Source organism: Megascapheus bottae, chromosome 18, assembly GCF_031878675.1.
Source record: "Megascapheus bottae isolate mThoBot1 chromosome 18, mThoBot2.hap1, whole genome shotgun sequence".
Lineage (NCBI taxonomy): Eukaryota > Metazoa > Chordata > Mammalia > Rodentia > Geomyidae > Megascapheus > Megascapheus bottae.
In genome coordinates, this window is record NC_143526.1 from 26,233,604 (window position 1) to 26,260,714 (window position 27,111).

General features: G+C 43.8%; 2 protein-coding genes across 4 annotated transcripts in view; one reads left to right on the top strand and one right to left on the bottom strand.

Moving 5' to 3' along the window:
• The window catches only part of Rnf24 (ring finger protein 24), a 50,069-nt gene extending 31,774 nt beyond the window's left edge, over nt 1-18,295 (top strand). For both annotated transcript variants that reach the window (XM_090352046.1, XM_090352045.1), the window contains exons 2-6: nt 8,060-8,209; nt 11,910-11,952; nt 13,554-13,595; nt 15,238-15,317; nt 16,396-18,295. In XM_090352046.1, coding sequence (XP_090208172.1) covers nt 8,067-8,209; nt 11,910-11,952; nt 13,554-13,595; nt 15,238-15,317; nt 16,396-16,534 — 447 coding nt within the window. In that variant the 5' untranslated portion in view covers nt 8,060-8,066 and the 3' untranslated portion in view covers nt 16,535-18,295. The remainder of the gene's footprint in view (nt 1-8,059; nt 8,210-11,909; nt 11,953-13,553; nt 13,596-15,237; nt 15,318-16,395) is intronic.
• A 6,026-nt stretch (nt 18,296-24,321) lies between these two features.
• The window catches only part of Pank2 (pantothenate kinase 2), a 31,388-nt gene continuing 28,598 nt past the window's right edge, over nt 24,322-27,111 (bottom strand). For both annotated transcript variants that reach the window (XM_090352048.1, XM_090352047.1), the window contains one exon: nt 24,322-24,586. In XM_090352048.1, coding sequence (XP_090208174.1) covers nt 24,536-24,586 — 51 coding nt within the window. In that variant the 3' untranslated portion in view covers nt 24,322-24,535. The remainder of the gene's footprint in view (nt 24,587-27,111) is intronic.

The following is a 27,111-nucleotide window of genomic DNA, read 5'->3' on the forward strand; positions in this document are numbered from 1 at the left end:
GAGCCTGAGATTTGAGGACTGCAGTTCAAAGCCAGCCCAGGCAGGAAAGTCCAGGAGACTCTTAATCTCTACCAAAAAGCCAGAAGCGGAGCTGTGACTCCAGTGGTAGAGTGCTAGCCTTGAGCATAAAAGCTCAGGGGCAGCCCAGGCCCTGAATTCAAGCCCCAGAATCCAAGTAAATAAATTAATCAACAATCAAAGTTGTTGATTTCCCCCCCCCAAATTTAGTTATTGAACTCTGAGCCTTTTACATGTGCTTAATCACTTTAGAAATGTCCTCAACCTGGAAAGAAGGTATTTTTTCCTTTTTGTTTTTTCTTTGTGGTAAGCTCTCATGCTTGCTAAATAGATGCCATACCATTTGAGCCATGAACTCAGCTTTCCCTCCCCCCATTTTTTTTCGTTTAGTATCTTTCACATAAGATCTCACACTTGTGCCCCAGGTAGCCTGGACCCTGATACTCATATTTACACTTTCCATGTAGCTGGGATGAGGTATACACTATACACAGCTTTTATTAGTTAAAATGGGCTTCAAGGACCTTTTGCTTAGACTGACCTCCAACCAGGTAGATAGAATTACAGAAATGAGCCACCACATCTCCCTTGATGATGTGATATTGTTTGAGGAACAGGAACTAACCTAAGAAGAATGTGTCTACCAAACATATTTTGAGAAATACTGCTGCCACCGTTTAGCCATGGTAGATTAATGTCAGACCCTGTAAGGATCCGGGTTAGTCTGCCTTCACCTTCTCGATGAGAAGTTCTGTGGCTGATACAGTGACCAGACTTTGTGGTCTTTGTCTTTGTTTCGTTTTGGAATCAACTACTGATTTGAAATTTAGGCTGCAAGCTAAAGACTTTAGAACTTTTGGATTATATAAGAGGAAACATAGTTTTCATGTCAAAGTATTTAGTTTGGAAGCTAACTGGGACTGTTTTCTTTCCCATCCTGTTCATTGTTAACACATAGAAAAAGCTACTGATATGCGCATGCGCAGGGGAGTGTGTGTGTGTGTGTGTGTGTGTGTGTGTGTGTGTGTGTGTGTGTTTTGTTTTTGTTTTTTTGCCAGTCCTGGGGGGCTTAAACTCAGAATCTGAGCACTGTCCTTGAGCCACAGCACCACTTCCAGCTTTTTCTATGTATGTGGTACTGAGGAATCGAACCCTGGTCTTTGTGCATGCTAGGCAAGCACCACTAGGCCAAACTCCCAGCCAAGCTACTGATATTTTAGTGTTAATTTTATATCCCACTGGGTTTTCAAAAGTGTTTATGAGATCTAGGAGTTTTCTGGTGGTGCCTCTAAGAGTTTAAGATCATATTAGCTACAAATAGGGATAATTTGACTTCTTCCCTATTTGAATCTTTAATTTCTTTCTACTGCTTTATTTTTCATTTTGACTAGAAATAGTACTATCATGAGGAAGAGTAGAGAGAGGATACGTTTGTCTCTTATTTTAAGGGAAATAATTTCAGTTTTTTCCTGTTTACTGTAATGCTGGATATACATTATACATAGCCTTTATCAAGTTCAGGTACATTCTCTCTATTCATAGTTGTAGAAGAGCTTTTATCATGAAAAAGGAGGTTGAATTTTGTTTAAAGCCTTTACTGTGTCAATTGAGATGATCCCGTGATTTTTATTTTCCTGTTTATGTAATGCATTACATTTATTGGTTTACTATTGACTTATATAGATTGAGCCATCCTTGAATCCCTGGGATGAAACAAACTTACGCATAGTTTATAAGCTTTTTTTTTTCAGGGGGGGGAGGGTCTTGGGGCTTGAACTCTGTGCCTGGGTGGTGTCCCTGAGTTCTTCAGCTCAAGACTACCACGCTACTCTTGAGCCACAGCCCCACTTCCCATTTTCTAGTGATTATTTGGAGATAAGAATCTCTCAGCTTTGTAGTACCCAGGCTGGCTTTGAACTTTATTTATTTTTTTTTTTTTTGGCTATTCATGGGGCTTGAACTCTGGCCTGAGCATTGTCCTTGAGCAATTCAGCTCAAGGCTACTGTCCTACCCATGGAGCTACAGTGCCACTTCCAGTTTTCTGGTGGTTAATTGGAGATAAAAGTCTCGTGGACTTTTGTGCCTGGGCTGGCTTTGAACCATGATCCTCAGATCTCAGCCTCCCGAGTAGCTAGGATTACAGGTGTGAGCCACCAGCATCCAGCTGTATTTCTTCTTTTTACCTAAAATTCATAGACTTGGTCTTTTGATGAAGTCCAAGAGATCTTATAATTTCCATTTCTTTTTTTTTCTGAGTGTTTTCAGAATCTTTGATTGTTTGCTCTAATTCTTCTGCTTTATCTTACACCCCTGATATTCCATTTTCAACTGTTCTGTTATCAGTTAAGATAGGCTTTCAATTGAATTTTTATTTGGGCATTTGAGTACTTCATTTCCAGGATTCCTGTTTGATATTTGTTTCAAAATTTATATATTTTTACTGAGTTCCTATTTCATATCCTGCATTGTCTTCTTTATTTCCCTTGGCTGTTTCTTTGAATTCTCTAATTGTGTCCTCTCAATTCCTTCAGCTATTTATACTTCACTTCCTTTATTTCATTGATCATCCTTGTTGTTTTATTGAATTCATTGTTTAACCTTTCTTCCTCTTCATTATCACTTAAGTCCTTTATTGTGGAGTCATTTCCTTTTTCTTAAGGTTAGGGATTTTTCACTTGGATTTTGTTAGAGATTTCGATCAATTTCGATCTCCTGAATCAGTTGGTGATTTCCCAGTTTACTTAAGGCTGGGCGGTGGTGTCTTTTCCTGTTACTAAATTGCAGGGGTGTGGCTCCAGGCAGGGTAAGGAAGTTTAGCTGAGAAGTTACTGCAGTTGATAACCAACAACCTTCTCTTTATGACAGTCTCTAATGAAGACTAGTCACTACTATTGCTCCAGTGTCTTTAGATGAATGTAGAAGCACAAATGTTATCTTCGTGCTTTAGGAACACCTTAGTGAATAACAGTAATGAGTAATATTGGGCATTTGGTTATATAAGAAAAGATGAAGCTGGGCGAGGTGGCTGAGATCTGAGGATTGCGGTTCAAAGCCAGCCCAGGCACTAAAGTCAGTGAGACTCTTAGCTCCAATTAACTACCTTGAGCTAAAGAGCTGAGGGACAATGCCCAGGCCCAGAGTTCAAGCCCCATGACCGACTACAAAAAAAAAAAAGAACAACAACAAAATAATATCCTTCAAACAACAAAACAAAAGCAGATAAACTGAATGATGTATGGCCAGCCAAGTTACCCAGTGAGAGAAGGATGGGGTCTGGGAGAATAGAGGTAGAAGAGAAGCAAAGGGATATAGAAAGATAAAAATATGATTTAAAAATTTAAGTCTGGGCTGGGTACGTGGCCTAGTGGTAGAGTGCTTATCTATGTCTAGCATGCACAAAGTCCTGGGTTCAATTTCTTGGTACCACATACACAGAAAAAGTCAGAAGTGGTCCTGTGGCTCAAGTGGCAGAGCACTAACTTTAAGCAAAAGTGTTCAAGGACAGTGCCTAAGCCCTGAGCTCAAGCCCTAGGACTAGCAAAAAAAAAAAAAGAAAAAAAAAGTCATTATATCTGATGATGACTTCAGATAAAAGGGAGGGAGAAGCAGAACTAAAAATAAATGGGAGGGGTAAATGGGCTATCACTAAGAGGTCAAAACTAAAGTATAAAATATAAACTAAAAAGTAAATGTCCTAAGTCAGATAAAAGGGAAAAAGTCCATATAATTGACTGGGGGTTTTAAAAATCAAAACAACCAAGCCAAAACAGCAACAAAGATTAAATAAAACAGGAATTTTTAAATGTGTGTGTGTGTGTGTCTGTGTGTCCCCACATGTCCATATGTCCCAGCTGCCTCTAATAGCAACCTCTCCTAAGTGTTCTGAGTCAGTACTGCCATCCTCCTTCAGTGAAACCGTGGCCAACCAGACCAGTATATCTGCTGTGGATCAGAGGGGATCTCAAAGCTTTGTCACCCAGAGGTTTGAATTCCCAAACCTTTGGCATGTAAGCCATCAATATCTTCACACTTTCCCCTCCCTAGCCACCTCTTATGGCTAGCTTACATGCAGATTCTATGGCAGGGTGTTCTTTGAGTCATTCAGCTACAGATCCTCAAGGTAATTCAATCCTGACAACAGGCTTGTTTTCAAGATGGCATCTGACTCTCACACAAGATTAGTGGAGCCTTTTTCTTCACCAAGGCTGGCCTCCTACAAATCCCATAGAGCCTTCAAGTTAAGGCTCATGGATTGTAAGGGCTATTTGCACAACTAGAGTTAGCAATCTCTTGGCAGAAACATCTGTTTTACCTTAAATTGCTGTCCTGGATTTCCCTTCCCCCAACTCAGGAGCCAGGACTAGCTTAAACTCCTCACGACATTTCTTCTGCGTGGATAGTTTCTCCACTTTTTTCTGCTTCCCTTCTTTGTAGTTTCTGGTTTCCTTCTTCTCTTTAGAATTCTAATCTCTTCTGTGACACCAAATTTTCATTCCTAAAATGAAAATGAACAGACTTATAATCCACCACCATACCCCATATCTGATAACAAAGAATTCTTATTACTGTGTTGAATATAGAGTTCTGTTTTATAAACAATATCTTATCTATTAGCTGGGGTGTTGGTAGTGCATGCCTAGAATCCCAGCACTCAGGAGGCCCGGGAGACCCTGCCTCAAAACATTTTTTAAAATTTTATTGTAAAGGTGTTATACAGAGGGGTTGCACTTTACATAAATCAGGAATTAGTATCTTTTTTTTTTTTTTTTTTTGGCCAGTCCTGGGCTTAAGCTCAGGGCCTGAGCACTGTCCTTGGATTTTTCTCAAGGCTAGAGCTCTACCACTTGAGCCTCAGCACCACTTCCGGCTTTTTCTAAGTATGTGCTCCAAGGAATCGAACCCGGGTCTTCATGCATGCTAGGCAGGCACTCTACCACTAGGCCAAACTCCCAGCCTAGAAATTAGTATCTTAGAATAACCCACCATCTTCTGAATCTGTTGGGTCAACATAATAATTGTAACTACATCATTTTACCAAAGAAATAAGAAAAAATTCTAGGCTATATTCTGCATCAGCATTCTCTCTACCAGGTGGGACTCATGAAAGGAGGATTCTGCCCAGTCAGCCCCTAGGAGCACCTCCCTTTAAGACAATACCCCTCAAATGTTCTGCATGTCTGACTGTCTGACTTGAATTCTGCAAGAGTATGTTGGTGGCATCACCAGTACAAGGACACTTACAGGCCAGAGTTGTCACAGACCTGTAGTGATCTCATGCTTAGTTGTCCCATCTTGATGGATGCCTCTGAATAGGACATGGGTTTTCATTTTCAAGTTTTGTTTGCTTGGTAAGGTTTTCTTTTTTATTTGATTTTGACAGTAGTTGTAGTTGAATTGCCTTTATCAGTCTTTGGTCTCAATAAACAATACTAACAGCAGCTCTTGATTTCATCAGAAATCAGAATGCCAAGGCAAGTTCTACTGGAATAGTGTGTCACTTTATCACTATAGCCCAGCACCTTAAAGAGGAAACAGCCTCCATTCCTAGAATTTTATCCCATACCGACCAATAAGGATTACAAGAAAATCAATAGAAATATTCTCTTTCTGTATTTCTTTTTACCAATCCTGGGGCTTGTGATCAAGGCCTGAACACTGCCCCTGCGCTTTCTCAAGGCTAGAGCTCTACCACTTGAGCCACAGCACCACTTCTGGCATTTTTCTACATATGTGATATCGAGGAATCAAACCTGGGTCTTCATGCATGCTAAGCACTCTACCACTAGGCCAACCTCCCAGCCCAATAGTCCCTCTTTTAATGCAAAATAACCTTTGCTGTTTTCTGATGCTAAAGTTATATGAGGAAGGCGAAGACTCCTATAGACTAGGAGCAGCAGAGCTTTGGAATTGGAGAAGTGGTGGCTTCCTGACAGACCTTGTTTGCCGTGGGTGCAGAATCTGAATACTTTCAGCTAACTTCCTTATCTAGAAAACAGAAGTGTGGTGTGAGGACTAAATAAAATAATGCCAGTAGGTCTGAGAATGTGACTTAGTGGTAGGATGCTTGCCTAGCATACATGAAACCCTGGGTTCAATTCCTCAGTAGCACATAAACAGAAAAGGCTGGGGCTGGGAATTGGCCTAGTGGTAAATTGCTTGCCTAGCATTCATGAAGACTCAGGTTTAATTCCTCAGTATCTCATACATAGAAAAAAACCTGGACATGGTGCTGTGGCTGAAGTGGTAGAGCCATAGCCTTGAGAAAGCCCAAGAGCAGTGCTCAGGCCCTGAGTTCAAGCCCCAGGACTGGTAAAATAAAAATAAATAGAAAAGGCTGGAAATGGTGCTGTAGCTCAAGAGGTAAAGCACTAGAGTTTGAACTCAGACCCTTATGCTTTCTAGGCAGGTACTTATCCCACTTGAGCCACACACCCTCAGCTCTTTTTACTTTTGTCATTTTTTCCCACTTATGCCTAGACTGAACTAAACCAAGATCCCATATGGCTGGGATTACATTCCTAAAGTTTGTGTGTGTGTGTGTGCAAGTCAGTACTGGGGTTTGAATTCAGGGCCTAGACTCTCTCCCTGATCTTTTTTGCTCAAGTCATACCTTGAGCCACAGCTTCCCTGTTGGCCTATGGTGGTTAGTTGAAGATAAAAGTCTCATAAACTTTCCTCGCCAGACTGTGATTCTCAGATCTCAGACTCCTGAGTAGCAAGGCACGAGCTACCAGCACCAGGCTACACATCTCCCCCACACACACACACCCAGTAGTGGAGCTTGAACTCAGGGCTTGGGTACTGTCCCTTAGTTTTTTCTACTCAAGGCTTGCACGCTACTACTTAAGCCATAGCTCTGTTTCTGGCTTTTTTGGGTTTTGGTGGTTAATTGGAGATGAGTCCCATCCAGGCTGGCTTCAAATTGTGAGCCTCAGATCCTAGTCTCTAACTACAGTTATACGTGTAAGCCACTGGTGACTGGCAATGTCTGTCTGTCTGTCTTTCTTTCTTTTTTGTCAGTCATGAGGCTTGAACTCAGGGCCTGGTCTCTGATCCAGAGCTCTTCAGTTCAAGGCTAGCGCTCTGCCACTTGAGCCACAGAGCACTTCAGGTTTTCTGGTGGTTAATTGGAGATGTGCCTCATGGACTTCGTGCCTGGGCTGGCTTTGAACCATGATTCTTAGATCTCAGCCTATCAGTAGCTAAGATTACCCAGCTATGGCAACATCTTGAATCATAAATATTGCTACATTGAAGCTTATGTTATTAAATATGTTTACAGTGTTAACAAGTATGAAGCTGGCATGCAGGAAGCCCTGGGTTCGATTCCTTGATACCACATACACAGGAAAAAGCCAGAAATGGTTCTGTGGCTCAAGTGGTAGAGCGCTAGCCTTGAGAAAGCCCAAGGCCAGTTCCCAGGCCCTGAGTTCAAGATCCAAGATTGGGAGGAGAAAAAAAAAGTAGAAAGTATGAAGCTGGGGCGTGTGATGCGGATCTGTAAGCTCAGTCAATTTAAAGATAGGAGACTCATTGTTCAAGGCTAGCCAGGACAAATGTTAACAAGACTTTGTCTCACAAATGAGATTGGCAGGGGGGCGCAAGCCTACTAGCTACTCAGGAGGTAGAAAGAGGAGGGCTGTGGTTCAAGGCTAGCCTGGGCAAAAGTGGGAGACCCTCTCTGAAAAATAAAAGCAAAAGGACTGGATGTGTGGCTTAAGTGGTAGAGTGTTTTGCCTAGCAAGTGGGAGGCCTGAGTTCAATTCCCAGTATTGTTGAAGGGTAGGAAGGAAAGGAAGTTAGAGTTTGAAAATTTTTTACTTTTTTTCTTGTGAGACTGAGCGTTTTCCTGTTCATTGGTTACTGGCATTTGTAGTATTAAAAAAAGTGCTCAGTAAGTTTCAATTGGTGATTGACTATTTAACCAATTTACTATTTCCAATGGTCTCAACCATTAGAAAACTTTTGCTTCTAAGCATATATAATTCTATTTAGGTTCCTGGTGTTTATAAATAATTATTTTCTTTTTCTTTTCTACAGTTCATCCATGAGCTCAGATTTCCCACATTACAACTTCAGGATGCCTAATATCGGGTTCCAGAATCTGCCTCTCAACATATACATTGTGGTTTTTGGCACTGCAATATTTGTCTTCATCCTTAGTTTACTCTTCTGCTGCTACTTGATCAGGTAATCAGTTTGTATTAATGTGCTAAATATGCTAACCAAAATTAAGAACACTTTTTATGTGTGATGGTTGGCCAGTCCTCTCTTAATGTGGCTCACAGCTTTCCTCCTGTGTGAACTAGAAAGCAGTAATGCAGCTCCTGTGGTCTTCAATGCTGTCTGATGAGGAAATATTATACTCTATAGGAGAAAATCGTCTCCCTTTATTTTTCCACCATATTTGCACCTCATCCAGATACACTGCCACAGATTGTCTGCAGCATTTAATCTGTTTTCACACGGATTTCAGAGTTACTCTCCAAGAGGGCATCAATTGCTTCATTGTTTTCTGAAGTCATTAGGAGTCAGATACAGTGGCTAGGACAGAATCTGTCTTTAAAAAAACTTCTTGTGGCTGGGAGTTTGGCCTAGTGGTAGAGTGCTTGCCTAGCATGCACGAAGACCCAGGTTCGATTCCTTGGTACCACATACATAGAAAAAAGCCAGAAGTGATGCTGAGGCTCAAGCGGTAGAGTTGTATCTAGCCTTGAGAAAGTCCAAGAACAGGGCTCAGGCCCTAAGCTCAAGCCTAGGACTGGGGGAAAGAACAAAAAACAAAAAACTTCTTGTGAGTAGAGCACCAGTGGCTTACACTGGTAATCCCAGCTGCTCGGGAGGCCGAGATCTGAGGATTGAGGTTCAAAGCCAGCCTGGGCACGAAAGTCCATAATATTCTTATCTCCAGTTAAGCACCAGAAAACTGGAAGGGATGCTGTGGCTCAAGAGGTAGGGCAGTAGCCTTGAACTGAAGAGCTCTGGAACAATGCCCAGGCCCAGAGTTCAAGCCCTACAACCGACAAAAAAAAAGATTAGAAAGTTAAATTATTAAAAAGCTATATCTAGTAGGAGGTCTTAGTGTTCATATGATATATGATTATGGTTAAGCCTTGAATGGGTTTGGTTTGATTTGGTATTGGGCATTGAACTCAGGGCTTGTGCTTGGTAGGCAAGGGCTCTCCCACTTGAGCCATGCCCCTAAGCCATGATTATAATTAAGATAAACACCACCATCTCATATCTTTCTTTTTTTTTTTTTTTTTTTTTTGCCAGTCCTGGGCTTGAGCTCAGGGCCTGAGTACTGTCCTTGGACTTTCTCAAGGCTAGAGCTCTACCACTTGAGCCTCAGCACCACTTCTGGCTTTTTTCTATGTATGTGGTACCAAGGAATCGAACCCGGGTCTTCATGCATGCTAGGCAAGCACTTTAACCACTAGGCCAAACTCCCGTCCCCCTCATATCTTTCTTACAATGAGTTGTTATTACTGTCAGTGTCTGGGGCATTCTTACTGACTAGTGGTCAGATCTGAATGAAGTTAGTGAATAGTTTCTGATATTTTGATAAGTGATTTTACCTTCTTCATAGAGTCTTTTCTGAGACTTCATAAAAAGAGGGAAGTATACCTTATAGCTAGAGATAGATAGGTTAACTGCATGTATATTTTTAGATTTGCTCACAGCAGTAGTTATAGGTTTGCGATTAATAAAATTATGCTCTTCAGAAGTATATGTTAACTCCTCTTTCATGATTTTTTCTGTAAGTATAAAAGTATTTCGAAATAAGGGAGTGGAGGGGGTAATTTGTCGGACTGAGAAGGCCTCTCCTTGCTAGAAAGCACTCTACAGGTCTGTTAGTTTCTCAGGGTTGTAATAACAAGTACTCCAAACCAAAAATTTCATCTCTCACAGTTATGAAGGTGGGAAGATCAAAAATGTAGACCCTTCTGAAAGGTGCAGACAAGCCTTCTTTGCCTCTTTTTAGCTTCTGATGATTCCCAGCAGTCCTTGGCCTCGCTTGGCTCACGGTGGGTCATTCATTCTCCACCTCCCTCATCACCTAGGCCCCTGTCCCATCCCTTCCTCTCCTCACCGGAGGGCACCAGTTACCTTCTATTTAGAGTCTCACCTATCCAGTATGATTTCTATTTTGCTCATTTCCAAATACGTTACACTTTGAGGTTCTAGATGGCTATGTGTTTTTTTTTTTGAGACACTATTCCAACCAGCATGCAAGGACTGGTAAACAAAGCAGTGGAACAACATAGTCTAGAACCAAGGCGGCATGCTGGCATACCTAACTTACCGCAGTGTGGTAGAGAAGGGGAAAATGGTGGTGAGGCAGGAGGAGTCCAGACCTTTACCTCACAGCATTCCCATGGACCACACCTGTATGCGTTGTGTATAATAACATACTGCTTCCACAGCATACTCACCGAAAATATCTTCATGGTAATCTGAAGTTAGGCAGAGATTTCAACTAGATACAAAACTAACCTAACTGAAAAAAGTGGATAAATTAGACTACCTGTAAAGAGTTGTTTTGTTTTTAACTGAATCTGCCAAACAGCAGCAAAGATAGAAAGCTAGAATATTCATGAACTACTAACAGGAGCTGGAATTGGTACAAACACTTTGGACCAGTTACCTCCTTAATGGAAGAGAAATCTGTGTGTCCAATCCGCGCCCCCCACAAAAAAAAAAAAGAAGAGCAAAAAAAAAACCCAAAACATGGAAGAGTTTTTGTAGCAGCTTTTATTCAGCAGTGGAATGGATACATTGTACTAGGTCAGTTAAAAAGAAAGGCTGGTTTGGTGCAGCATGGACTAATCTCAGGAAGGATTGTAGTCTGAAAGAAGACCAACCCAAAGGAGTATGTACATACAGTGAATGACCCATTTGTGTGACATCCAGAAACCACTTATTTGTAATTTAGAATTATTTTCTAGTGCTGGGTGCTCTTGCTCACACCTATAATTCTAATTACGAAGGAGGCTGAGGTCTGAAGATTGTGCTTTGAAACCAACCCTGGGAAGAAATTCTCTGTGAGACTCTTATCTCCAAATAACAACTCAAAAACAGGAAGTGGCACTGTGGCTCAAAGTGGTAGAACCCTATCTTTGAGCAAAAAGCTCAGAGGCAGTGCCCAGGCAGTGAGTTAAAAAAAAGAAATTATTCTACAGTGCCAGGAGTCTACATAGGAATACCTCCAGAGGGGGTGGATATTCAATGAGGGGTCAACTCCCAGGCTTCAGGAATGCTGGAAATATACTATATTTTGCTACTGGTGATAATTATACTAGAATACACATTTTAAAAATTAGTTAATCTGGGGGGGTGTGGGGGGGGAGGGAAACGGGTACCAAGACATGTGAAAGGGTATCAATGTATGTGAATTAATGTACCTTCTATCTGGCAAATATCATGTAACCCTTTTACTAATTACAATAAAAAAAATTAAAAAAATTAGTTAATCTGTATACTTAAAGGATATATATATATATATATATATATATTTAATAGCTGGGTTTGAATTCAGTGCCTCAAACTTGATTGGCTTACTTGTTTGGCTGGCACTCTACCACTTGGGCCAGGCATCCACCCTGCTTTTTGATGGTTATTTTAGAGATGGAGTTTTGAGGACTTTTCTCCCCATGCTAGCCTCAAACCTCTGCCTTGCAGATGTCAGCCTCCTGAATATTTGATTACAGGAGTATCTACCGTACCCTGCTTTGTTAAAATATTCATTGCTTTAAGACTTCTTTTCATGAGGTTTTACTACACCTTCCATTAGACAACATTCACAGCTCACTGGTACTTTTCCACAATGTGGTAAGAGAAATGTCATTTAGGAAATTTCACTATCACATTGTTCCTTTCTGTCTTTTAGGTTAAGACATCAAGCACACAAAGAATTTTATGCCTACAAACAGGTGAGAAATTTAGTTCTGATTTATTTTGATCATATTTCCCTCCTCTCCCCCCCAAAAAAAACTTTTGAGGACTGAAATTTCCACTCATGTTAAACTGAACTAGATTTACTTGTGTTCATTTTCAACATTCCGCCTGTCCATCAGTTTTGTCATACAAAATGCATCTGCTTCGTTCTCTCAGATTTTTTCTTTCATTAGAATATATGAAGCTACAGAAAGTGATCTAATAAATATAAACAGCCAGAGAACTTGAGCCAACACTTTGCTAAAAGTATTGCTGTAATTTGTAATCCATAAAGATACCATCTATTACTAGAGTTCAGAGACTCAAGTGAATTTTTTCCCCTCCATTAAAGACACAGCTGTTCTCTGGAGGTGACCAGCTGTGATACTGTAATCTCATCTGCCTTTTATGTCTGCTCCTTTGTGCTACACATTAGGTTAGGTCACACACAGAAGTCTGCTCCCTTGGGTCATGGATGTGCAACCATCACCCACTCCCACTCCTTTCTTCTTTAATAAAGCAACAGACCTAGATTTGCCCCAATCATCTCTTTACCCTAAGAAGACTGCTGCAGGGTCCTTCCATTTGGTGTTTCTGAACAGTGACTTGCCTGTTGAATCAAAATCAGTTTTGACTCACGAGTACAAGTCACAAAATTTATAATTCTCCCTTTTTTTTTTTTTTTTTTTGAGTCAAGGGGCTTAAACTCTGGGTCTGGGCACTGTACCTGAGCTCTTCAGCTCAAGGCTACTGCTCTACCCTTGAGTCCCACTTCCCATTTTCTAGAGGTTAATTGGAAATAAGAGTCAGGTCCTTTTGTGCCTGGGATGGCTTTGAACCTTGATTCTCTCATCTCAGCCTCTTGAGTAGCTAGGATTACAGGTGTGTGCCACCACACCCAGCATACTTCTCCCATTTTTAATTATCTATTTTTTCCAACTTTAAGATAAATATAACTCTTAAGTTTATTCTCAAAAGAAAAGTTAATAGAAGTCTGCCTTCTTAGCACTTCACATTCACTTTAACTCTTAACCTGGTCACTACAGACTCAGGCTAAGGACAAACCTGAATAAGAGTACAGTTAAAGTTTACATTAAAGAAGACATTGATGGGGCTGGGAGTTTGGCCTAGTGGTAGAGTGCTTGCCTCGCATGCACAAAGACCCGGGTTCGATTCCTCAGTACCACATACGTAGCAAAAAGCCAGAAGTGGTTCTGAGGCTCAAGTGGTAGAGTGCTAGCCTTGAGAAAGTCCAAGGACAGTGCGCAAGCCCTGAGCCCATGCCCAGGACTGGCAAAAAAAAAAAAAAAAAAAAAGACATTGATGCATAGTGGGAAGACTTCCAAAATTAAGATTGGTTTTACCTGTTAACCTTTCATAAGTTTTTATCATTGTCCAGTGAGGATTATTAATGTATAGCAGTCGGTCTCCTATCCTTATCACTCAGTCTAGAGGACATGTGTTAACATTTTCCTAAGCTTTAGTCTACTCTCAGAAATTTTAAAAGTTTTTGCAGAAGATCTTCAGATCGCAGCCTCCTAGGATTACAGGCCTGAGCACCAACAACCAGATTAAGAACATTCTTTTTATCTTACAGGTTATATTAAAAGAGAAAGTAAAAGAGCTGAATTTACATGAGGTAAGTTTCCAAGTTTGTTCATCTTTTTTGAGTCATTTTCTAATTGAAAATGCTCTTCTGTGATATGTTTACATTCCACAGAAGTTGAAGATAGCCTTATTTTGACCAGCTTCATAGACTCTTTGTCAGCAAAGGTGCATGAAAGCCACTGACAACAGCAGCATACCATGTCTCCAGTAGGGCTGCTGGTGCCATGTAACACAGCAGCAGGAATCCTGTATGACAAGGAAACAGAAATAAATTCATTTTCCTACTCGAGATGAATTTGAAGTAAGCTTGTGTATGAAAATGTCCTCAGTGTTCTCCTTTCATCTGTGGCACACAAAATGTGGTGATTGTTTCATGGATGGGGGTTGAGATGGAACCAGGAAGGGCACACTGGAAACTGGAGCCTTAGGAGTGGTCTGCCTCTGAAGTCACAGGGCCCTGCTCACTGGTGTTACTGCAAGTAAACCGATACTCTATACTTGAAGACATATCGTCTGTGAGAATGTTTTGACATTTTTGTGTTTCCTGTGACTACACATGTCCAGAATTTGTTTTGGGTTTGGGGGAGTATTGGTTGCTTGATTGTTTTTTGTGCCTGGACAGGTGCTCAAAATCAGGACCTAAGCCACTATCCCTTAACTTTTTGGCTCCAGGCTGGCCCTCTACCACTTCAGTCACAGCTCCACTTCCAGGGTTCGAGGGAGAGGGCAGGGTGTGGTGGTGGTAGCAGCACCAGTGGGGGTGGTGGTAGTGAATTAGATTTAAGAATCTCATGGGCCTTCCTGCTCTGGCTGACTTAGAACTGTGATCCTCAGATCTCAGCTTTCTGAGTAGCTAGAATAACAGGTATGAGCCACCAGTGCCCAGCCAGAATTTGTATTTCTATTTTTATTTTAATTAAGTGAACTTTTAATATAATCAAAACAGATACTGACAGAAAGACAGTGCCAAAAAGGGAGGCCCAGGAACTACTAATAGCAGTTACTGCAAGACTGCCCTAACAACTAGAGGGAGGACGCAGGGGAGTAAGCCAACCCTGAAGGCCAGAGGCTGCGCCGGCCTACAGCTCATGCCACAGGAAGGGAGTTCACACACATGTGGCAGGAACAGCCTTGGTTTTTTTTGTTTTTGTTTTCTTTTTGCCAGTCGTGGAACTTGAATTTGGGGCCTGGGTGGTGTCCCTGAGCTCTTTCACTCAAGGCTAGAGTTCAACCACTTTGAGCCACAGCACCACTTCCCTGTTCTGGTAGTTAATTGGAAATAAGCATCTCACCGACTTTCCTGCATGGGCTGGCTTTGATCCATGATCCTCAGATCTCAGCCTCCTGAGAAGCAAAGATTGCAGGCGTGAATCACCAGCGCCTGGCTGAGAGGAAAAAATGAGTGACCTGGCGCACTCCTTGGGATGATGCACTGCAGAAAAAGAAGTTCTGCTTGTTTTTTCTTTCCTTCTGCCCACCCCCTTCAAGATGTGCAACAGGGAGAACATGAGACTTTCTTCAGAGGCCTTGTCCTGACCAGCTTCCTGTTCCTCTCATTTGAGTTTTAGGATATTACAAGTCCTCAGATAGCTAGGCCTCAGAAGCCTGTCCACTTTGTGACCTGGGCAAATGCCTACCCGATGTGTGTTTTCATTTCTGTACTCACCTTTCAGCTCTGTGCAGTGTGTCTAGAAGACTTCAGGCCTCGTGATGAGTTGGGGATCTGTCCATGTAAGCATGCCTTCCACAGAAAGTAAGTATGAGTGTGGAATATTTTAAGGAGGGAGGGTAGTTTTGGAGAAGTCTCTGTAAACTTTTTATTAGCGGGTGGCATGAGTGTTGATACTAGGCTTTGAATTCAAGGCCTTGTCCTTGCTAACTAAGCAGGCTCTCTACCCTAGCCACACCCTGCGCACTATTGGCCTTGAACTCTTGAATCTTTTGCCTCAGCCTCTCCACTACTGAGACTGTAGGCATGAACCACCATACTTGGCTTGGTAAAGAATTACTCAATATGACCCACCTTTGAATCCCATCAGCCAAGTTACTGTGGGCTTTCAGGCAATGCCCGACAAGTTTGATGGCTTCACAATTGGCCTGTGATGCTGAAAGCTGATAGCATCCCACAGGGTGGGGGGTGGGGCTGTATGTGACCTTAGGAGGGACCAGGATGGTAGAATGTGACACCACACAGACCCAGGCATGGAGCCAGGCTGTAAACAGTTCTTTAGCTGGAACTTTCCAATGCCAGCTTCCATCTCCTATAAATGTACTTTAATCAAAACCATAGTTATTTTAAATCAAACTAAAGCTTGGGGGCTGGGTTGTGGCCTAGTATTAGAGTGCTTGCCTAGCATGCACGAAGCCCTGGGTTCAGTTCTCTAATCCCACATATGCAGAAAAAGCTGGAAGTGGTGTTGTGGCTCAAGTGGAAGAGTACTTTGAGAAAGCCCAAGGACAGTGCCCAGGCCCCAAATAGTGTGGATATAAATGGTCGTATGAGGTACCTCCTTCCTTCCTCAAGACATATTAGTCCCCCCCCGCCCACCCTTTTTTTTTTCAACTTTATGGTTTATGTTGGTAATTTTGTTCTTCCTACTGCCTACTCCTCTTCCCCCTCAGTGTGCTCAGTCCTTCTTTACAAAGTTGTAGGCAGACATCTTAGTGTCACCACGTGGAAGACAGGAGCCCTGGGTCCCTTCAGGCCATGTGAATTCTCCACCTCCGGTGGGCCTCCGTGGGCCTCGTGCCAGACTCCTCACACTGTGGCTGTGGTGACAGAGGGGTTCACCTGGCTGGGACTGACATCTACCTCCTGGGTGTTTTCACAGGTGCCTTATTAAGTGGCTGGAGGTTCGGAAAGTGTGCCCCCTGTGCAACATGCCAGTTCTGCAACTTGCCCAGCTGCACAGTAAGCAGGACCGTGGGCCCCCCCAGGGGCCCCTCCCTGGGGCAGAGAACATTGTATAGCTCACTGCAAGAATGAGATTGTTGGTGGATGCATCTGCATGGAGCCAGGAAGAACAAAGGAGCGGGCTCCATCCTGGCTGCTCTCTGCCTCAGGCACCAGCTGCCACTTCCTTTGCCTCCTGAACTCTTGGGCCAGCCAAGCTGGGAATTTTGGCATCTGGGTCTTGTGACAACCAAAGCATTGACACTACTCCCATGCCAAGAGAAGAGAAGCGGATGAGCCTACAGGTTTGGTTCCAGAAACTTCCATGAGCATCTCTTGCTAACTCCATTACACTCTGTCTCCCAGACACATACCTCCATTTCAAGGCAAATCATTGTGTCACACAGAAGGGAAGATAAACCCAGGTGTTAGAGCAGGGGGTTGCAGGCCAGTCTGCAGCCACAGCCCCTGTGGATGGTTAAGCAGCTGTGCCAGATCCCCATGCCTTTGAAGCCACAAACCCTCCTGACGGCCCTGAGCCAAGTGAGACCAGCGTCCAGAAGTTGGCGAGACAGTGCCCACAAGGCTTTTCATGTCATGAGACCATCTTGAACCCTAAGGGCTCTGGGCACAACAGCAGCAGTGCCCCACACTACTCCCCACCTCCAGGTTTACAGCACTTGCTATCAAGTCATCTAAGCTGAAAACATTCGATGCACTTGGAAAGGCTTGGTCAGGAGCCATTTCCTCTTTTATCATTTTCCCCTCCTCTTAAAACCAGTTAAACCCATGAGGAGCCCCAGTAGGGGCTTGTCCTGAGCCCAGTGTCCCTGCCCCTCCCTTGTAGCTGTTGGCCTCAGCCCACTGGCAGGAGGGAGGGGAGGGAAGGGAGCTGCTATGCACCCCTCCTTCAGATGGCCCTAAAGAGGCGCATCTTTCTGAGACAAGCCCAGCCCGCTGGCATGGCTGGATGAAGAGGATGCTGACCCCTTTGCCTTTCTTCCTCTGTTCTTTTCCTCTCTTACCCTGTTTCCACTTAGGGGGGAAAAAGCCTGCCATTATTAACTTCTTAACAGTTTACCCCAGCTAAGACCTTTTTGTATTTTGAAGCTGAAGCTGGTAATCCACTAGTTGTAAATAGTTTCAGGAAGCTCCTGCAGGGCTATCTGTCCATTGTCTGTGCCTCAGTACTTGGACATGAGATAACAAAGTGTCTTTATAGGAGACAAACGCATGCTGCTCTTTGGTTCTTTCTGTCCAACTTTTCTAGAAATACTCAAGTCCATTAGGATCTTTGAACACTGTGTAAATTAGCCATGTAAAGCAGCAGTGGGTGAGATAGAACATTCTTCTCCAGGTCTGCTCTCCCCATCCCAAGAGCGCTCCCATAACACCTCATCAACCACTTGCTCCACTCCAGCTCCATTCGCAAGTGAGTAGAGAAGCATCTTCTGTGTGACATGGAGACAGGATGGGGAGGGGGAAAGGGAGACTTTGCTGCTTTGTTCATAGGATGCCTCCAGAAATCTGGAACTCAGACTCTACCATCTTAGAACAAGAGAGAACCTGTCCTTGTCTTGGATATCTGAGGTCAGATGAGAAAAATTCCCACTTGCTTTTCTAAAAAAGTGCTGAGGAAGCCAGTATGGTTGTATATGCCTGTATCCCACCATTCCAGAGGCTGAGGCAGGAAGATCACAAATGTGAGGCCAACCTGGCTTCAGAGTGAGATCCTGACTCAAAGAAAAGTGCTGAGCAGAAGCCAGTTTGGAAAATTACAAATCCAGTTGGTTAGAATTGGCTGTTTCTTGTGAGCAACCTACCTGTGGCATGCCAATTGGACTGCTTCCTATACAGAACAAGAGAAGTATGAATGTTTGCCTATGAACACTTTAGCCTACTTGGCTCTCACTGGAACTCTAAACACTCGTAAATGCTCGCACTTCCCCCCGTTCTGTGTTCTGTATGTAGCATGATAGAGCTGAATGCTGCAACACCCAGTTTACAGTGAAGTGTCTCAGTGACCAATGTCAGACATGGGTTTGCTTCTGTCCTCACATTATTGGAGCATCCACCATTTCCCATGGCATGGCCTCCCCCTTTAAAAAAGGAATTCCATATGTTCTGTATACTGCAAATTATTGCCACATACAGCTTTTGTAAGCTCCTGACCTTTCACCTGTAGGTTTTTTCTGTCCCTGTCTTCAGTACTAAGATAGCCCCAGCAACACCCTGTGTTTGTATGAAAGCAAAGTAATTCATCTCACAGAGTTGAAGTTCCTGACAGGTGGAGATGGATGGCATGCATCCTGGATAGTCAGGGCCAATGGAATTTTTTGCACTCTATTTTGGGCCTACCATGCTCAGTTTAGGAGCCACTGACCTCGTTTCTGACCCTTGTGAATGAAAGTGCTCCTTAAAAGGTATCTCTTGTGCTACAAGAGTATTCTTTCTGCTGTCATCTTTGGACTAGAAGAGGGGGTCTCCTGCTACAGCAGGCAGTACCCCGTAATTCTGGCAACTCAGCCATGACCCAAACATGCTTGCTCCTGACCTCTAGGCCTTCCATCAGTGCTTCCCTATGCATCTGTTACTGGATGATTTAGGGATTCCTTTACACATTCTTGGCTCAAGTCCGACCCACAGGGAGGGTACTCTTTTTGCATCCGTCTCCGTGAGCTGACCTGTTGTCAGTAGGTACCTAACATGGAGGTTCTGATCTGCTTTTGGACCAATGACTGGCAAACTTTTGTCTTAAGCAGCTCAAAGATTGGTTGCCACTGTGTGCCATGAATTAATGGAGCATAACTCAGTACAGCTGGACTCTGGTTATAGCTGCCACGGGAGATAACGGAGTTCAGTTGGCTGGAGAAACAGAATGAACCCAAATGATCTGACTTGTGGTTGGGTCTGAAGAAGGCAAGAGAAGCTGCTTTTTTCTTCACAGAGAAAGCAGATTTGGTTAGGCCTGTCTTAGACAAGTAAGGCCCCCACAGTTTCACACTTGTCCAGCCAGGGACCAGGACAAAAATGATGAGTGGGGACTCTGAGGAGGTTCCAATTAAGAAACAGACCGCTCACCATTGCCAAGTAAGTGCTCCGTTTCTGACAAATGAAGATCCTTTTCACAGCCCCATCCCAAAACATGCCATCTGTATAGCCTGGTTCCCCTCTGAACTACATTCACTATAGTAACTGTTACGCACTAAGCATCTTTCTGGAAGACAAGAAGTGTGCCAGGAGATAGCCTGGAACTCTAGGCAGAAATGCACTGAGCAGGTAGACCAGCTCCCTCAGTGCACTCCTTGTGCTTTCTGCAGTCCAGCGCTTCTGAGTCTTTTATTGAATGTGAAATAAGAGAGTTCATTAGTAAAGCAGTATACTGAATAGACAAGTCATCTCTAGGGTGAGAATGACAGTAATTTTTACCTGACACAAGTTTCCATTGAAATATAAGAACCTGTGCTTATCCACTACCTGGGGATTACACTAACAGTGTCCTTATCACCTCTTGGGACAGTGATCCAGTCAAGGGCCTGGCCAGTATCAGGCCTAGGGGCTGCGGATACCACGTGTGACATCTTCTGGGTGGTCCAGGTCCCGGTCAGGATGAGGGGTTTTCTGGAGCTTGCATGAGCATGCACCTTGTTTTCCTTGGTCACCTCCTTTGCCCACAGTACACCAGCTTGGCTGCTAAGTGTTCAGCATATCTTGAATTTATTTTGAGTAGGTAATTCCTTCAAAAGGCTCACAAATCACACAATAATTCAGTCTTCCTTGCACACCCCACCTGGTTTCTTGTGTATATTTCCAGGGATTATTTATGTATATACACATCCGTGTGTATACATATATAAAATCTATCTCCATTCTACTCACATACAGAAGCCAGGTATATTTGATAAGCATTCTTATTTGTGTGGCAAGAGCCTCTCAAGTAGTTAAAAACATGTAAAAGGTAAATCCAGAACTGTGGGACATTTTATCACATTACCTTTGACTAAAGCATGCCTTGATTGCAACATACCAGAATTCTACCTCCCTATACAATCAGACACAGCATTCTCTTCCTTATCCCCAAATGCCTAGCAGATCCAAAACCACCACTAGTCCTGCTGTGTGACATGCCCCTCCTAAGCAAGCTCTGTAATAAGATCAACTCCTGTGGGTACCCAGAGAAGCTGCCCTCTTCATCAGCTGCTTCATGAGACGAGGATGTCCAATGGGAGTGGCTACAGCTGCCCAAGTTTCTAGGCAGGCACCAGTGGTTGCTGAGGTATTTCGAGCCTCAGCAGCTGAAAGCTTGTCTTATGGTCCAACTGCCCCATCTCCAGACTGAACAATGTTGCACTACTGCACTGTATCCACAAGTCCTCTCCTTGTATTTATGAGCACTTTCAGAAGCAAATGCTTCCTACAGAATTTTCTTCTGGCCTTTCTTTTCAAGTAACAAGACACAATGCACTAGTAACCTTTTACAGTTTCATTTTTGCCCTCTAAAGTAGCTAATGCTGCTTTTCCAGGCAGTTCTGGAGAGGGGCACAGGCCCATGCCTCCCTCTCTCCCACAGCCACCCAGTGCCTCTGCCCTCACTTGCCTCCCTGCCACCTAAGCTAACCTCTCAACCTCCACACTTAGGGAAACGCTGACCTGGGTCGGTGTCTCTCCCTGGAATCTCCTAAGTAGATGTAAAGTCGAGTCATGGTGTAAATTCTCACATTCACAAGCGATAGCTGGAAAATAGATCAACAAAGGATACCATGTGCCATGGAACGTGATTCCATGAGTGAGATGGTCAAAAGCAAACATTTGCCAAAACTTATTTCTCACATTCAACTTTAAAACCCAAATTGTAAGATTCGAATTATTTTATTCCACTTTCAGACTAAGGATCAGCATTCTTGGCTAACAACTCAGTTCCTCCCTCCTGTGGCTGAGCCAGCGAGGACATCCTCGCTACTTCAGACATGTAACCCAGAGCATGGGCCCAGGTGTCAAGAGACCTGGCTCCAATGAAGCTCCCTGGCCGTTGCCACCATCACAGGTCTGTTTCAGGCCTGCTGTGTGCTGTCCCTCCATCCACATCCCTCCTCTCCCAGGCCCTGCTAGTGCTGGCAGGGTGGCCAGTGTTATTGGTAAGTCCCTCTGCCAGCAGTCTGGTCTTCCAATAGTACCCCTGGAAACTGGGCCCTGGACCTCTTGGTCGTGGCTGAAGGGGCGGGGGAAGGGGAAGAAGGCACATGAAGTTTAGCCCTTTGGGGCTTATTCATGTATTGTGTAATGCCTCAAAAAAAAAAGGTTTATGAAATGCTGAGCATCAGGTTTCATAGACGTGTTTGTACACTAAGAATTCTGCAGCAGAATATTTTTAAACATTCGCAGTTTTTGTAAGCTATATTTTTGTATATTTAATTGCTATTTTAAGATTTTAATGCATTTTTTGCTAATCACTTGTTAAAAATAAAACATGCATGTAATTGACTGGAACACATGTAAATAAAGACTTTGAAACTACTTCAGACTGAGCACACTCAAGCGCATATGGAAACTCAAAGTGAGGGGTTAGGATCAAATGAAGCTGGCCATCCAGAGCAGTTCCTGGAGAAGCCACTAGTCTAACCCGCTCCTGTGCTGTGGAATGCACATGGAGAAGCGGCCACTCTCAACTGTGAAGTTCCAGGTGGACGCAGGACACACCAGCCAGCACTCAGGGCAACTTCTGGCAGGCTAATTTCCATCCCTCCACAGCCCACCTGAATCCAAGGATTTGCCCTTACACAGTTCTAGCCTAGAAGTGTGCCGGGAGGGGGGAAAAAGCCTCAGCACTCCATCCTCTCAAGTTCAGGCCACCTTCCTTCTCAGCTCTGTAGCCAGAAGACCTCCTTGGTAAGCCTCTACTTCGGAGAAGTGTCAAGTGAAGACAGGTGGTGGCAATGGTGTTTTATTCAGTATGAACCTAATGGCCCAAGATGGCGGTAAGCTATGGTATTGACGTTGCACCTCTGTGCACAGAGATGGGCCCTGAAGGACACAGTAAGGCGGTCAGAGTAGAAAAGGCCAGGGCTACAGTGATACCTCGACATCAAGGTCAGCACTGATGAGTGGGGAGAAGATTCGAGATTGGTCTGAGATCTGGCACTGCTATGGACAGGCTGACAAACATGCCCTTCATGTTAGAATGGAGGCCTTGAAACACCCCCTCCATTTATACCACAGGATTCACAGGTAACCTATCATGAACTCTCCCGTGTGAGCCAGGCATAGTGGCACATCCTAGCACTCAAGCAGGTAAAACATGAAGACCACAAGTTCAAGGGCAGCCTGAGCTGTCTCAAGACCCAGCTCTAAAACCAAAACCCTTCTCATGGGATATCGGGCTAAACACAAGGTAGAAGCTGAGAAAATGGTGTAAAGCTATGAGGCCAGACAGAACTGGGCCTGGGTCCAGCTCTGCCCTCCCCAGCTGTATGACCATGGGCAGGTTTGTTCTTCTTTTAAACTAAGGATGGCCTATATAGAGCACTGGTCCCTACCTTCAGAAAGCATCAGGACAAAGGAGCAGAATGTAGCACAGGTGCCTCAAGGGCAAGCTCAGGCCTGCTGGGTTGGGGGGAGGGGGGCCTCAGGCAAAGGGCCTGAGAACCACCTGGTAAAAATGAGGACGATGTCCTGTCATCCTTCATGGCTGTGTGGGTAATGAAGTGTCACTAAGGAGACATGGCAACCAGGAGAGACAGCAGCGCAAAAGCATACAGGAAAGTTTCTAAGGGAGCAGAACAGAAAGTGGCAGCAGCAAGGAAGAACTGCTGTCCTGCTGCCTCCCCTGTGGTTCTACAAGGCCTCAGGTGGTTGTATCACCCCCAAGATGTGCCAAGGCACATGTGAAAAGACAGCCACCCTCCTAGCCAAATGAAACCAGGAACAGCTATAGGCAAGCCACCAGGCCATCCCATACCCCAAATCCTGCCACCCCAACCCAACTCTGCTGCCCCCACACAGTCAACGCATAAGACCTTGACCCATCTTTCCCCACCATCAAAAAGGCAGAAACTGAGCTGAAATCTCTGCTACAAGGTTTGTTTATGCCTTCCTTGCCTTCACCAGTGAAGAATGCTTTAATACATAAGGTTATACAACCTCTAAGGGGAAGGCTTTTTAAAGTACTCTACACGGGAAAAGTGTTCAGCCCCTACCAAGAATGATCTAAGCCTATCAGCCTCTCTAAAGACTGGGTTCCTGACTGGAAGGAACCCCACTCCACTCCCCTGGTTCAGTACCTCTGCTACTCAGACAGAAGGCAAGACCACTCTCCCTCCTCATCCCGTGGAGAGATCAACTCTGCTGGCCCTATACTCTGGAGTCCGAGGGAATGTGCTTTTTACATTGCGACATTCACATTTCTAATTTCCATCAGGTCCTTCCTAATCCCCACTACACAAAGGAATTCTGCCAGAAGTCTTGTCTTTCCACACTAGAGCTCCCACAATAAGCAATGGAAAGAAACTTCCCTCCAAAAACCTGCTTGTCAAGTTCCAGGTGGAGAATTAACCAGCCCAGGGAATTTTGCAGAACCTTCAACCATTTTTGTGTTCACACAAAGGGTAAATGTAAACCAGAGTAATGTGGAGAAGATGTGAGCCACGCACACACTGAGCACCTATGATTAGATCCTAAAACGCTAAAGCAACGTGTGCTGTACTTCAGCAAGTACAAACAAGACACACAGGCAGCCAGCTGAACATAGGAATGCAGGGCAACTCTGGAAAGCATCTCCAGTGAGATGTGGAGATTCCAAACCCACTGTAAGTCTAACACTGCTGTGTTCAAGAGCAACCTAAGGACAAATCTTCACATTGCCTGGATGTGGTCCATGTTTTTTGCCTTTAATATTTCTTTCCATACTGGTTGCTAGTTTAGTCTAAATTTTTAAGGATTTATCTTGATGACTTATAAAAATACACTTGTCATTTCTTGTTCTGATTCGGGTAGTACACGATCATAAAACTGAGTCTCTTAAAAAAAATTCAAGTCCACAGATCCCATTGTGGAATGTTCCAGGAAGCTCTCCCAGGTAACAATCACGGAATCTTCAACAGTTCCAGGAGTGCTCCAACAGCTCCAAAATAACCCTGAAAAACAATACACCAAGAATAAGAGCTCTTTTCCTTGTTACAACAAGTATCATCACTCCTATTCAAGCCAATGTCACCCTTAACTCCTGCCTGACTTCCTGAGCACCAGCATGTGTCCACAGCCTCCTCGACCTAGAAGCCTGGGGAATTCCCCAACAGGTAAAGGCTTGTGTGTAAAACAAGCCCCAGACACACTGGTTCACTATGGCAAGAGTAAGGCCAGAAAAGATGGGGAAATGAGGGCAAGGGTGGCCCTGACCAAGATGCTTATATTTATAATATGATGGCAGAACTCAACAATTCTTTGCACTAATACTTAATTTTTTTTAAATGAAATGAACTATACAACTTGTGGGTGGGGATGGGAAGGGAAAAACTGGAAGAGAGCAAGGGAAGGGATCACACTGTCCAAAACAAATGTACTCATTACGCGACTTTCGTAACTGAATCCCACAGTACATCATATTTATAGTAGCAATAGCAATACTAAACTTTGAAAATGTTTTTAAAGCCGGGTGTGGTGGCTCACACTTATAATTCTAGTTACTCAGGAGGCTGAGATCTGAGGACTGAAGCCATCCCAGGCACTAAAGACTGTGAGACTCATCTCCAAATAACCACTGGAAAATCAGAAGTGGCACTGTGACTAAAAGGATAGGGTGGTAGCCTTGAGCTGAAGAGCTCACAGCAATCAGGCCCAAAGTCTAAGCCTCAAAACCGACCACCCTCCGACTCCCTGAAAAAACGAGTGAAACTAGCCAGGAGTGTGGCCTACTGGTAGAGTGCTGGCCTAGCATGCACGAAGACCTGGGTTCAATTCCCCAGTACCACGTGCATAGAAAAAGCCAGAAAGAAGTGGTGCTGTGGTTCAAGTGGTAGAGTTCTATTCTTGAGAAAGCCCAAGGACAGTGCTCTACCCCTGAGTTCAAGCTTGGGACTGGCAAAAAAAAAGACCAAGCCATATAGCAGGTGTTTACAGAGCTTCAGGGAAAACAAGGAGAGCCAACAGAGATTTGGCCCACTTCTAGTCAACAAAGAAATGAAAGTGAGATGGAAACGAAGTATCATAGAAATTGAGTGGCCTGGGGCCGGGAGTTTGGCCTAGTGGTTAAAGTGCTTGCCTAGCATGCATGAAGACCCGGGTTCGATTCCTCGGTACCCCACATACATAGCAAAAAGCCAGAAGTGGTGCTGAGGCTCAAGTGGTAGAGTTCTAGCCTTGAGAAAGTCCAAGGACAGTGCTCAGGCCCTGAGCTCAAGCCCAGGACTGGCAAAAAAAAAAAAAGAAATTGAGTGGCCTAAGAGGGTTGAACATGAGAAAGATCCCAAGTACTCACCCACAAGGGCAATGCATCAAATAATAACGTCATGGCATCAAAATGTGGAAAGGGAAGCAGAAATAAAAGGACCACAGTTCAAGGCCAACCTCAATCTCAAAAAAAAAAAACAACAAAAAAAAAACAGGATACATGGTGCATGAATGTAATCCCATCTATGCCAGAAGCATAAGTAGGATCACTGTGATCCAAAGCAATTCCAGAAAAAAAAGCATGAGATCCTACCTGAAAACTAAAGCTAACAAAACTGTTGATGTCTCTAGGCGTGATGGCTCACACCTGTAACCCTAGCTACTCAGGAGGCTGAGATCTGAAGATCACAGTTCAAAGCTAGCCCGGGCACTAAAGTTCATGAGACATCTCTAATTAACCACCACAAAAACCAAAAGTGGCCCTGTGGCTCAAAGAGTAGGGCAGTGGCCTTGAGCTGATGAACTCAGGGACAGCATCCAGGCTGAGTTCAAATTCCACAACTGACAAAAAAAAAAAAAAAAAAAAAAAAAAAAGAAAGAAAGAAAGAAAAAGGCTAAGATGTGATTCAAGAGACAGAGCACCTGCATAAGTGCAAGTCCTTGATTTCAACCCCCATCTTAAAAGAAATAAAACAATATCCACATTGACAGAAAAGATCAACAATATTATATAGTCCATCAAACTCCTTAAATATTAGACCAATTATGACAGGGCTTTAAAGAAATCAAGATCAAGTAGGGGCCGGGCTGCGGTGGCTCACACCTGTAATCCCAGCTACTAAGGAGGCTGAGATCTGAGGATCAAGGTTCAAAGCCAGCACAAAAGGACCTGAGACTCTTATTTCCAATTAACCTCTAGAAAATGGGAAGTTGGGCTTGGCTCAAGGGCAGGGTGGTAGCCTTGAGCTGAAGAGCTCAAGGACAGCACCCAGGCCAAGTTCAAATCCCATGATTCCCCCCCACCAAAAAAGCATAGAACCCCAGAGAAACTGCCTTTACAGAGTCTGTGCAATGTGGGAAAAGGAGAAAGACTTAAAGAATGTGGCACACACTTTTGTAATCCTAGCTACTCAGGAGATCTGAAGATCATAATTCAAAGCCAGCCCAGCCAGAAAGGTCCTTGAGACTCTTATTCCAACCACAATATAAAAAAACAAAACACACATAAAAAAATAAAAAAGAAACAAAAGTAAACAGTGCCTCAAGGGGTAGA